Genomic DNA, 13,993 nt, shown 5'->3' with positions numbered 1-13,993 from the left:
TTCCTATGTTCCTCTGTATAGTGGAGAGAGTGTATGGTGGAGTTGTGTGCTTTCCTGAGTGGACCGAAGTGCTTGCTATAGCAGCTGACTGGTATACTGACTCTGTCTTCATTTCACCTCCTCACCCACCAGCCCTGTCTGCTTTGACTAACTGACTCACTGGATTTCCCCCAGATGTGATGCTCCTGTCTTGTATTGTTCCCCCCTGAGGCTGTACACCTAGTGTTTCAGAGAGGACTCTACCTTTACTGCTCTGTGGATTCTACTAAAGGATTTTTATCCTACCTCTGGGGTTTGTGTAGTTTTAGTGCAGTATGTCAGACAAAGTGAGTGTGGGGGTATGTGTAAATGTGTGTGAGGATGTGTATGTAGCTGCTATGTGTGAGTGAGTAAATTAGTGTGTAAAAGTGTGTGTGCATCTCGAGGAACAAAAGGAAAATAATAGTTTTTGTTCCTGGTATTGATAGATGGAATAGATAGATGGATACCTTGTTGGACAGTAATAGTGTTGAGGAGGTATCCATGGGACACTTTGCACTTCGGACCATGACTGGGTCAGGTGGACACTGAGAGGGAACGCTGTTGCCTTGGATGCAGAAGGAGAGGTGAGTTCCTTTGGGGGCATTTAGGGATTTTGGACTTTTGGGATTTTGGACTTCTTCCACTCACACAGCTGAAGTCAGTTACTCTCTCAGTGTGTCCAAACTGATCCAAATGGCTGGGAACCAGGTACCAACCAGGCACCAGCTGAGCCCCAGCCTTTCTGCCTCTCTGCCCACAGCCTCCCAACCTCTCTGCCCCCAGCCTCCCTGCCTCTCTCCCCCTGCCTCCCTGCCTCTCCCCTCAGGGCTTATACAAGGGCAAAGACCACCTGCCGTCAGGCTCTCTGTGTCTCTCACCCCTCTAAACCTGTTCATGTGACTGCAGCTGTGTCCTTTTCCATGCTTTATAATCCTCCTTTGCTTTTATTCTCTCTGTTGGCTTTTGGTCGGAGTCCAGTCAGTCTTTCCCCCAAGAACAATTGTCTCCTTTCTCCCTCTCGCTCCTTTTCTCCGTCCCCCCTCTTCCCCCTTCGCATAGCGCAGACAGCCAGGCTGAAATAGTCTCATGACACGCTGCAACTCCAGTAATTGTGTTCTCCTCACTCCCAGCTCTCTCTTCTCTATTGTATTTAGTCACACCTCTCATTGTGTTGGACCACAGGTTAACAGTTGTTGGTATTGATTTGGAATTAATACCCCTCTGACCCTACTTTTTCTCCGACTCTAGCCTGAAGGACGGACTTCGACATTGTCTTTTATTTTTTATTTTTTCTACAGTATTTATACGTCTCTCTCTCCTTCCCTCTCACACTCTCTCTCCTTCCCTCTCACACTCTCTCTCCTTCCCTCTCACACTCTCTCTCCTTCCCTCTCACACTCTCTCTCCTTCCCACTCACACTCTCTCTCCTTCCCTCTCACACTCTCTCTCCTTCCCTCTCACACTCTCTCTCCCTCTCACACTCTCTCTCCTTCCCTCTCACACTCTCTCCCCTTCCCTCTCACACTCTCTCTCCTTCCCTCTCACACACTCTCTCCTTCCCTCTCACACTCTCTCTCCTTCCCTCTCACACTCTCTCCTTCCCTCTCCACTCTCTCTCCTTCCCTCTCACACTCTCTCTCCTTCCCTCTCACACTCTCTCTCCTTCCCTCTCACACTCTCTCTCCTTCCCTCTCACACTCTCTCTCCTTCCCTCTCACACTCTCTCTCTTCCCTCTCACACTCTCTCTCCTTCCCTCTCACACTCTCTCTCCTTCCCTCTCACACTCTCTCTCCTTCCCTCTCACACTCTCTCTCCTTCCCTCTCACACTCTCTCTCCTTCCCTCTCACACTCTCTCTCCCCTCCCTCTCTCTCCTTCCCTCTCACACTCTCTCTCCTTCCCTCTCACACTCTCTCTCCTTCCCTCTCCTCCTCCACTCTCTCTCCTTCCCTCTCACACTCTCTCTCCTTCCCTCTCACACTCTCTCTCCTTCCCTCTCACACTCTCTCTCCTTCCCTCTCACACTCTCTCTCCTTCCCTCTCACACTCTCTCTCCTTCCCTCTCACACTCTCTCTCCTTCCCTCTCACACTCTCTCTCCTTCCCTCTCACACTCTCTCTCCTTCCCTCTCACACTCTCTCTCCTTCCCTCTCACACTCTCTCTCCTTCCTCTCCTCCCTCTCACACTCTCTCTCCTTCCCTCTCACACTCTCTCTCCTTCCCTCTCACACTCTCTCTCCTTCCCTCTCACACTCTCTCTCCTTCCCACTCACACTCTCTCTCCTTCCCTCTCACACTCTCTCTCCTTCCCTCTCACACTCTCTCTCCTTCCCACTCACACTCTCTCTCCTTCCCTCTCACACTCTCTCTCCTTCCCTCTCACACTCTCTCTCCTTCCCTCTCACACTCTCTCTCCTTCCCTCTCACACTCTCTCTCCTTCCCTCTCACACTCTCTCTCCTTCCCTCTCACACTCTCTCTCCTTCCCTCTCACACTCTCTCTCCTTCCCTCTCACACTCTCTCTCCTTCCCTCTCACACTCTCTCTCCTTCCCTCTCACACTCTCTCTCCTTCCCACTCACACTCTCTCTCCTTCCCTCTCACACTCTCTCTCCTTCCCTCTCACACTCTCTCTCCTTCCCTCTCACACTCTCTCTCCTTCCCTCTCACACTCTCTCTCCTTCCCTCTCACACTCTCTCTCCTTCCCACTCACACTCTCTCTCCTTCCCTCTCACACTCTCTCTCCTTCCCACTCACACTCTCTCTCCTTCCCTCTCACACTCTCTCTCCTTCCCTCTCACACTCTCTCTCCTTCCCTCTCACACTCTCTCTCCTTCCCTCTCACACTCTCTCTCCTTCCCTCTCACACTCTCTCTCCTTCCCTCTCACACTCTCTCTCCTTCCCTCTCACACTCTCTCTCCTTCCCTCTCACACTCTCTCTCCTTCCCACTCACACTCTCTCTCCTTCCCTCTCACACTCTCTCTCCTTCCCACTCACACTCTCTCTCCTTCCCTCTCACACTCTCTCTCTCCTTCCCTCTCACACTCTCTCCTTCCCTCTCACACTCTCTCTCCTTCCCTCTCACACTCTCTCTCCTTCCCTCTCACACTCTCTCTCCTTCCCTCTCACACTCTCTCTCCTTCCCTCTCACACTCTTGGCTAATGAAGCTGAAATAAATAAGTGTCAGGCGGCCAATGGTTTTATTAAGACGCATTATGGTGCTTGTGGGGAGGCTCAGAGCTCAGTGAGGATGGGTTGTAGTGCTTTGAGGGGCTGACAATAGTACCCTTCAACTGACGGGAGCTTAAGGAGACATGGGGGACAATGGGACCTGGCCTTTATATCTCAGGACAGGAGCTGCTGACAACCCAACTCTCTCTCTCTCTCTCTCTCTCTCTCTCTCTCTCTCTCTCTCTCTCTCTCTCTCTCTCTCTCTCTCTCTCTCTCTCTCTCTCTCTCTCTCTCTCTCTGTCTGTGTGTGTGCTAGTGTGTGTTTTCGTTTAGACCCTACGCTCCTTCCACTGATGCTCTCTGCAGTCTACTCATTAACATGTAAGGTGCCTCTCCTTTAAACAAATGAATGGGCAATGTTTCTGCTATGGCAGATTTTCTGTGGTAAATCTATATAAAAGCATGTTGGACCGGTAAAGAGAGGTTCCCTGCATAACTTACACGTAGCTGATTGTGAGTAGTGTTCTCTGTGTCAGAGTTAATGTGGCACTTCTGGTCCCTCACTGTTCTGTTCTGCTCTGGGAGCTGGGACTTTATGAGAGCCCTGCTGTCTTAACACCTCAGTAGGTCCATTATTCATGCTCTGCCGTGCCAAGACCATACACTGACTCCTGCACTGATATAGGTCTGTGAGCTGGGACTCAGATATAGGACTGTGAGCTGGGACTCAGATATAGGACTGTGAGTTGGGACTCAGATATAGATCTGTGAGCTGGGACTCAGATATAGAACTGTGAGCTGGGACCAAATATATAGAACTGTGAGCTGGGACTCAGATATAGATCTGTGAGCTGGGACTCAGATATAGATCTGTGAGCTGGGACTCAGATATAGAACAGTGACCTGGGACTCAGATATAGAACTGTGAGCTGGGACCCAGATATAGATCTGTGAGTTGGGACTCAGATATAGAACTGTGAGTTGGGACTCAGATATAGAACACTTATTTTTAGTGCCCAGATTTTAGGCTAAGGACTATGTTGTCGGTTGTGCAGGTATGTTGCGAAGGTCAGTAATATTTCTGCCTCCCTACTCCAAACCATACCACACACACACACACACACACACACACACACACACACACACACACACACACACACACACACACACACACACACACACACACACACACACACACACACACACACACACACACACACACACACACACAGAGCAGCGGATAGGCTGTGATGCTTTTGTGGGTTAGAGAGCCTGTGGATACATTAACTAGACTTAGACATCTGGCCCTCCATCCCTCCCAGCTCTCACATTTAAATGGTCTGTACTGGGACCACACTACCTCCCTACTGTGTAAGCCCAGCCTAATGGGGTCTTGACTGAGGGTAACACTCTAACAGACAGTCGCAGGTAGAGCCAGAGGCAGAGAGGCAGTGATTTAGAGCAGAGTTCAGGCCCACATTAGTCCATCTGAGGACTTCAATATGTCCTGGCTGCTGGTGACGAGCCCTGGGGGAACTGGATATGGGGAAGAGCAACAGATGACTGTGTGCTGGAAGCATGAGGCCACCGACCGTCCATCTCCCCCTCTTCTGTTTTAACATCCCCACTGACCAATAGACAGACTGAGCTCCTCAACACTGCACGCTATTGAGTTTCCTAACCCCTCTCTCTCTCTTTCTCTCTCTCTCTCTCTCTCTCTCTCTCTCTGAGCCACTTCCGCACTCCTCATAGAGAGAAAGAGAGGGGGATGGAGAGAGAGAATGAGACAGATAGGAGAAAGACAGAGGAGAGAGACACAGCTGCACTTCCTAACCTCCTGCCCAATGTATGACCATATTAGAGAGACATATTTCCCTCAGATTACACAGATCCACAAAGAATTCGAAAATAAATCCCCTTTTGATAAACTCCCATATCTACTGGGTGAAATTCCACAGTGTGCCATCACAGCAGCAAGATTTGTGACCTGTTGCCACAAGAAAAGGGCAACCAGTGAATAACAAACACCATTATAAATACAACCCATATTTATGCTTATTTATTTTCCCTTGTGTACTTTAACCATTTGTACATTGTTACAACACTGTATATATATATAATTTGACTTTCTTGTTTTGAAACTTATGTATGTGTAATGTTTACTGTTAATTTTTATTGTTTATTTCACTTTTGCATATTATCTACCTCACTTGCTTTGGCAAAGTTAACACATGTTTCCCATGCCAATAAAGCCCCTTGAATTGAATTGACACAGAGACAGAGACAAATAGGAGAAAGACAAAGGGGATAGAGAGACAGAGACAGATAGGAGAAAGACAGAGGGGATAGAGAGACAGACAGAGACAGATAGGAGAAAGACAGAGGGGATAGAGAGAGAGAGACAGAGACAGATAGGAGAAAGACAGGGGGGATAGAGAGACAGACAGAGACAGATAGGAGAAAGACAGGGGGGATAGAGAGAGAGACAGAAACAGATAGGAGAAAGACAGAGGGGATAGAGAGAGAGACAGAGACAGATAGGAGAAAGACAGAGGGGATAGAGAGAGAGACAGAGACAGATAGGAGAAAGACAGAGGGGATAGAGAGAGAGACAGATAGGAGAAAGACAGAGGGGATAGAGAGACAGAGACAGATAGGAGAAAGACAGAGGGGATAGAGAGAGACAGACAGAGACAGAGACAGATAGGAGAAAGAAAGAGGGGATAGAGAGACAGACAGAGACAGATAGGAGAAAGACAGAGGGGATAGAGAGAAAGACAGAAGAGACAGATAGGAGAAAGTCAGGGGGGATAGAGAGACAGACAGAGACAGATAGGAGAAAGACAGGGGGGATAGAGAGAGAGACAGAGACAGATAGGAGAAAGACAGAGGGGATAGAGAGAAAGACAGAAGAGACAGATAAGAGAAAGTCAGGGGGGATAGAGAGACAGAGACAGAGACAGATAGGAGAAAGACAGGTGGATAGAGACAGATAGGAGAAAGACAGAGGGGATAGAGAGACAGAGACAGATAGGAGAAAGACAGAGGGGGTAGAGAGAGAGACAGATAGGAGAAAGACAGGGGGGATAGAGAGACAGAGACAGATAGGAGAAAGACAGAGGGGATAGAGAGAGAGACATAGACAGATAGGAGAAAGACAGAGGGGATAGAGAGACAGAGACAGATAGGGGAAAGACAGAGGGGATAGAGAGACAGAGACAGATAGGAGAAAGACAGAGGGGATAGAGAGAGAGACAGAGACAGATAGGAGAAAGACAGAGGGGATAGAGAGACAGAGACAGATAGGAGAAAGACAAAGGGGATAGAGAGACAGACAGATAGGAGAAAGACAGGAGGATAGAGAGACAGACAGAGACAAAGACAGATAGGAGAAAGACAGAGGGGATAGAGAGACAGACAGAGACAGAGACAGATAGGAGAAAGACAGAGGGGATAGAGAGAGAGAGAGAGACAGATAGGAGAAAGACAGAGGGGATAGAGAGACAGAGACAGATAGGAGAAAGACAGAGGGGATAGAGAGACAGAGACAGAGACAGATAGGAGAAAGACAGAGGGGATAGAGAGACAGAGACAGATAGGAGAAAGACAGAGGGGATAGAGAGACAGACAGAGACAGATAGGAGAAAGACAGAGGGGATAGAGAGACAGGGACAGAGACAGATAGGAGAAAGACAGGGGGATAGAGAGACAGACAGAGACAGATAGGAGAAAGACAGGGGAATAGAGAGACAGAGACAGAGACAGATAGGAGAAAGACAGGTGGATAGAGACAGATAGGAGAAAGACAGGGGGGATAGAGAGACAGAGACAGATAGGAGAAAGACAGAGGGGATAGAGAGAGAGACAGATAGGAGAAAGACAGGGGGATAGAGAGACAGAGACAGATAGGAGAAAGACAGAGGGGATAGAGAGAGAGACAGAGACAGATAGGAGAAAGACAGAGGGGATAGAGAAACAGACAGAGACAGATAGGAGAATGACAGAGAGAGAGAGAGACAGAGAAAGAGACAGGAGAAAAAATGAGAGTGGAGGTGACAAGGAGAAAGAATGAGAAGGAGAGAGGGAGTCGTATTGTATTGAAGGTGCCAACAGGGAGGTTACTGAGGTACAGTAATGTTGAAGTAGGCTATTTCCAGTGAAACACTTTATTGTTGTGGCTGTCTGAAGAGAGGGTTCAAAGCTGTGAAAGATTTTGATTGTATGTGTGTGATGTGCATTCCTTTGTGGTGTGTGTGCGTGTGTGCTTGTGTGTGCCTGCGTGTGTGTATGTGAGAGTGCATGTCCATTTTCTGTACGCTAGTGCATGTGAAAATGTGCACTGTACAGTATGTGTGTCACATACCAGGAGCCTGGTAAAATAGCTGTAGAAGTGTCCATACACACACATATCCCAGCATCCTATCACTTTGACTGGCCAGTTCATTTGCAGTGCACTTCATTAGTGGTTGCCGGTAATGAGGAAAAGTCATCTGGTGTAAAATGATCTGCCAGTTGGATAGCAGAGACACAGAGAGGAATAAGAAGACATGCCATCCCAGGCCGTGTTGGCGCTGCCACAGAGGGGGCGCTTGTGTTGGGGATTAGACTGGACATGGCACTGGGCCACCCAACATATCTCACCCCACATATCTTTCACTGGGCCCCTACCACACCCAGCTTACCATGTCCTCCCCATCCCCTGCCCCCCATAGAGGTGACCAGGGCTGGGTGTTTGATGGGCCTTGGATGGTGTCCCGTAATGTGAATCGATTACAGCTGGTCTTTATAGAAGCTGGCATTAACAGGACTGGGGCTGGGCATCAGCCATTAGCCTCTGTGCCTGACTAAAATTACCTCCTGGTGCTAGAAGAGGAAGGAGGGGAGGAGTGGAGGAGGGGAGGGTGGGGTAGAGATCTACCTTTGTCGGCCGGCTTTGTAAAGTGTGCCTCTCTGCTTGATTATTTTTAGGTTCCAGTGCCACTGTGAGAAGCTGCTTCAGTCCCATCAGAGCTGAGTGGTGTACGGTACAGCAGACGCAGAACAGGGAACGCCACACTACACAGGAAGGCTGAGAACCGATTGGAGAGGAGCGTGACGACAACATCCCAACCCATTCCAACGCTACTGGCTACTGCCAACCCCAGGACGCCATGATGATGACCGTAATGATGATGATGGCGATGATGGTGACATGTAGCTCCCTGCTCCTCTTGGGGCTCAAGGCCTCCCAGGTCTCGTCCAGCGGAATCCCCAAGACCAGCGACTCCTCTTCACCCTCCTCGTCCTCCTCACACCCATTCTCCTCCTCCTCCCCTCGCATGAAGCTCTCCTACAAAGGTAAGGCCTGCTCCTGCTATGCTCCTGCTATGCTCCAGTTACTATAATATAGAGGCATATCCTTTTCATAAACACCTCTGAACAGTAGCCAGCAGGACTAATGTGGTTACTGTTGTTCTTGGCCGGGCTCCCTGGAACAGGGTTGGGTTCTGTCTCGTGAGTCACTTCAATGTAAGATGTCAGCTCAATGATGAACAAACCCACACAAATTAGGTGCTTTTCTATCCTGCACAAAACACAAGGCCCCAGTGTGTGGGGGGGGGGGGGGGGGGGGTGTATGCGTGACAGGGACATCATCATCCCAATCTTTCTTTTACACAAAGTAGCTACTTTACCAGCAGTTCAGAAACCTACAAGTGTTCCAGAACTACTACTCATCTACATGATGACACAGGCCCTGTTCGGAGAATGTGCCATTAAATCATGGGATATCCCTGTCTCCAGGGTTACAGTTGAACACTGACAGGGTTCCCCAGCGAGAGAGGAGATTAGGCCAAGGAGAGGAGAGCATGACACTTGCAAGGCTAGGGCTGTGGGTTTATATTCATTGAGTCACCCTTACATTACTGTGAGAAGCTTTGGATAAAAGTGTCTGCTAAACGGCATATATTTGTATTATTATATTATGAGAAGAGAAGAGAGAGGAGGCTTCAATTCTCCAGATCTTAGAAGCCCTGCTGAGACAGCTGATTCCAAAGCTGTAACAGAGACCAGGCTGCTGAGGGGAGGACGGCTCATAGTAATGGAAGGAACAGAGCAAATGGAATGACGTAAACCATGTGTTGAATGTATTTGATACCATTCCAAATATTCCGCTCCAGCCATTACCACGAGCCGGTCCTTCCCAATTAAGGTGCCACCAACCTCCTGTGCCATTCTGACGAGTGGAACCACTGCCCTGGACTGACCCTGGCAGTAGAACTAAACAACCACTTCCAGTTGTATGGCCTTGTAAAAAACGTCATAACCATCAAATAGGGACTCATTTATCGACATAAGCAGAGCAAAACACCTATTTGCTCTGATGAAAAATGTACATTTCAGGGCCCTTTTGACTAGGAGAGTTGAATGTAATGTCTGTATGATCCACTGTGTGTGTTGTGTTTCAGAGCTACAGCAGTTCCATGGCGTGCGGCGGTTCGAGCTGGAGCGCTCGTGCTGTTTCAGCGCTCTTTTATTGGATGAGGAGAGAGGACGGCTGTTTGTGGGCGCACGCAACTTCCTCTTGTCACTCAGCCTGGATAACATCGCCAAGCAGGAGCACAAGGTCAGTCTGCCTGTCATCCATGAATCAATCAATCAATGACCAATTTACCCCATGCTATGTGAAAATGTTTACACTAATGTTAGTGAATATCATAAATCTGACATTTTCATGAAACTGAAAAAGTAATTTTACATTGATATTTCCTGTGTGTCATTTGACATACATTCAAATGGTCCAATGATCCATTTTTGTTAAAGATAAGATGACCCAGGTTTGGACACACAGATATCTTTGTTATGGTAGATAATCGTAGAGATAAGACAGCACTCTGCTCTGTCATGGTGAATTAGTGGTGCTCTAGCGTGTCACAGTTGTGCTGACAGACTGATGGATCTCATCTCACTCTTATCCTCTCGGAGCAGACATGGGGATCAAGGGTTACCATGGCGATTTGGGGGTCACACAATCTCTGATTACCTGTCAACACCTCTCTCACACACATGCACACACGTTCAGACACATGCACACACGTTCAGACACATGCACACACGTTCAGACACATGCACACACGTTCAGACACATGCACACACGTTCAGACACATGCACACACACACACATACGTTTGTTTTACTATCCTTGTGGGGACCAAACAATTGACTCCCATTCAAAATCCAGTTTTCCCTCACCCCTAACCATAACCCTATACCCTAATCACAAACCCCTAACCCTAAACCGAACTCCTAATCCTTAACCCTAACCCTAACCCTAACCCTAATTGTAAACCTAAAATGTGCCTATTCCTTGTGAGGACCGTTGAAATGTCCCCACTTTAATTGTTTTAATTGTTTTACTATCCTTGTGAGGACACACGCACGCACGCACGCACGCGCGCACACACACACACACACACACACACACACACACACACACACACGTAACTCACTAACCGATACCCTATAACCAACCTAACATTCACCCTATAACCCTACACTTTACAGGGTCTGTAGGTTCTTCCAGACTGTGTGAAATCTGAGTGCTGAGCAGATTGTTTGACTCTGTTTGTGGTTTGGTGAGATATGATTTACAGCTTGTTTTCGTACTAGTGGCTCTCTTGTCGTTAAAGCTGTTTTCGCTCGTGGTCGTGTGCTTTTCTACTGTGTGACTTGTGGATTCTCAGCTCTATCATGGTGTGGGGGCCTGGAAGAGAGGAAGAGTGATAGAAAGGAGGAGAGAAGAGAGACGCTCCCTCAGAAATGTCCCTCAGGGTGGCGGGCAGGCCTTTCCCTGCTTGAGGTCACGACCCCAGACCTACCTCCATCCTGCTGCCTCCTCTGACCTCTGACCTGTGCATTTCAGATCTATTGGCCAGCCCCGGTGGACTGGAGGGAGGAGTGTAACTGGGCAGGAAAGGACATCAATGTGAGTAACAGCCACTGCTACCATCAAAATACTTTATTTAGAGGTTTTAAACTCTCATGTTTATTCTGATATACAGTATCTCACAGAGGCAGACAGTACATTGTTTCCTGTGACTCTGAGGATGTAAGACTTCTCAGACAGAAATAAACCAGCTGTGAAAGGTCACTTTCCAACACTACTCTCATTCAATATCACCACCCAGTTAAAGCCACAGTATATCCGGACACATCTCACACTCTGATTTCCCAATCCTCCTTTTGTCTTTCACCCACTCACATAGAGCGGAAGTGTTAGTAACTACAGTGTGCTGTATGTCAGTGAACTAAAGGTTTGGTTGACTGGGTTGTTTGTATTGGATGGTGAATGTGTGTGACTGTCCAATCCTCTCCATTGTTCTGACCTGGGGCCTGAACGCTCCTTTCTCTGGCTGTAGGTGGGTACAGACAGGGTAGGGTTCCACTGACACACCCTACAAACTCCTTAGGCCACTCAGACCACCCAAATATACACTTTGCACATCTATCTCTCTCACTTCAAGCTAAATGTGTGTCTGTATGTGAGTGTGTGTATTCACATAATGCATGTTCGTGGATGTGCTTGTGTGTTCGTGCACATTCGTGCGTGCGCAGGATCTGTGTGTGAATGTGTGGAGCTCTGGATAACAGAAATCCCTAATCAGTATGATTACACAGCTGGAGGAGACCGACAACGAGCCCCATTCATAATGCACAACTGGCTCCTGTTTCACCTAAAGAACTGTGTGTGTGTGTGTGTGTGTGTGTGTGTGTGTGTGTGTGTGTGTGTGTGTGTGTGTGTGTGTGTGTGTGTGTGTGTGTGTGTGTGTGTGTTGGAGAGAAAAGAGGTGAGGAAAAGACAGAATGAGCAAAGGAAAGAAGTAAGGTCACATTAGGGCCCAAGATAAATGCTTTCATTGTATTTTCCCTCCTCTTTCTCTCTCCTCCGTTTCCTCCCTTTTCTCAATATCACATGGTGACCCTGACCATGTGTCTCTGACTGTGGACGTGTGCCTACATTCGTCTGTCTGTGTGTGTGTGTGTGTGTGTGTGTGTGTGTGTGTGTGTGTGTGTGTGTGTGTGTGTGTGTGTGTGTGTGTGTGTGTGTGTGTGTGTGTGTGTGTGTGTGTGTGTGTGTGGATTAGGCAGTGTCATTATCTGGTCTCCTGGGTGTTTGCTCTGTGGTGTGTTGTGTTTAAATAAAAACACAGACAGACTACACCAAGCATCACTGATTGACGTGGGTGTCTGAATGCACTGAGAAGGATGAAACCAGCTGTTTGTCCTCTCTCTCTTTCTCTCCTTTCTTTTTCATAAAATATGTAGGTGAGGTTTTGGTCTTCTGTCTGCATTTGTTTTAAGTCCTATTCGGCCGGGATTCGTTTTACTGGGGAGATCAGGTGATGTTGGGGGCGGCAGGTAGCGACAGGTAGCGACAGCCTAGTGGTTAAAGCTGGGCTAGTAATCGAAAGGTTGCTAGATCAAATCCCTGAGCTGAAAAGGTAAAAATCTGTTGTTCTGCCCCTGAGCAAGGTAGTTAACCCACTGTTCCGAGGCCGTAATTGTAAATACCTGCCTAGTTAAATAAAATAAAAATGTAATTTGGAGGTCAGGTAATGTAATTATGTGCACGAGCACAAAACACCACACATGTCATTTTAGTCCTGTATTTCAGTAATTTTTATATGGCAGGAGATTAACAATTCCAGCCAGAATAATTTACAGTTTTTTGGCAAACTCCAAACTCCTCTGGTAACACTAGTCCCATGCCAATCGAAATTCCATGCCAATCCCTGTGTTTTGAAAGAAATGTCGGAGTTTGACAGGTGTTGCTCACGGTTTGAGCAAGAAAAGAATAACTGATTTGGTACATTTTATGACGTGCTGCTCATAGCCTATAAATGAAGGGCCTAAATGTTTTTTACAGTCGATGCTTTTATGACGTACACTGCGGATCGCTAAAATATTCCTCAATTCAAATATAATGGCGACACTTTACAAAACATGGTTTGGTATGGTAAAGAAAGTTGGGAAACAAGCTCGAGTTAACAGTGATGCCCTGTTATCGACCTGAATATCTTCTCTACTAGAATAAAAACCTCCAGGCTTCTATCTTAACTGTACATTTATTGAAAAAAATGAACAATTACAGAAGGCAGTTTGTAAAAAGAAACTATCCCATCCGAATCGTCTGCTGGAATAACGGGGTAAAAATTACATAATCAACGTACTCTAGTAACACTATTCCCGTGCGAATAGGACTTTAGGAGAAAAGGTGGGCTATGCCATAGACAGTGTAACTCCATAAGCTCATAAGTCAGCCGACTGTGTGGTCCTAATATCACCTGAGAGAGACACACACACACACACACACACACACACACACACACACACACACACACACACACACATACACACACACACACACACACACACACACACACACACACACACACACACACACACACACACACACACACACACACACACACACACACACAGTGATCTCACTCTTGACCCCTAATTATAGTGCAGTGTGTCTCTGCAGGGAGTGGCCTGAACCAGGGCAGGAAAGAAAAAAATAGTTGTCTTTAAAACAAGTTCTCTCTCTTTTCCTCTTTCACTATCTGTCCTGTTTTTTTCCCCAGAGAAACAAAGAGACTAATTTCATTTTATGGCTGAGCCAGGACTGTCTTGGTCCTGTCTCTCTGCCTCTCACAAATGTGCTCCGTTTTCACAGGGTGATTCTCAGCCCAATGTAGCCGAGGCACCCAGCAGCTTAGCTCGTTAAGAATCAAAGTAATATTCTGTACGCACTTC

The 13,993-nt window shown here is 47.5% G+C and overlaps 1 protein-coding gene across 2 annotated transcripts in view; it reads left to right on the top strand.

The window, feature by feature from the left end:
• The window catches only part of LOC139368729 (sema domain, immunoglobulin domain (Ig), short basic domain, secreted, (semaphorin) 3B), an 89,644-nt gene that overhangs the window by 49,485 nt on the left and 26,166 nt on the right, over positions 1-13,993 (top strand). For both annotated transcript variants that reach the window (XR_011627012.1, XM_071108022.1), the window contains exons 2-4: positions 8,165-8,533; positions 9,643-9,800; positions 11,097-11,159. Coding sequence is in view for 1 of the 2 variants with exons in the window: in XM_071108022.1 (XP_070964123.1) it covers positions 8,347-8,533; positions 9,643-9,800; positions 11,097-11,159 (408 nt within the window). In the remaining variant the exon portion in view is untranslated. The remainder of the gene's footprint in view (positions 1-8,164; positions 8,534-9,642; positions 9,801-11,096; positions 11,160-13,993) is intronic.

Source organism: Oncorhynchus clarkii, chromosome 16 (assembly GCF_045791955.1).
Source record: "Oncorhynchus clarkii lewisi isolate Uvic-CL-2024 chromosome 16, UVic_Ocla_1.0, whole genome shotgun sequence".
NCBI lineage: Eukaryota > Metazoa > Chordata > Actinopteri > Salmoniformes > Salmonidae > Oncorhynchus > Oncorhynchus clarkii.
The sequence above is the reverse complement of the archived record's forward strand: the minus strand, read 5'-3'. Positions and strand labels throughout refer to the sequence as shown.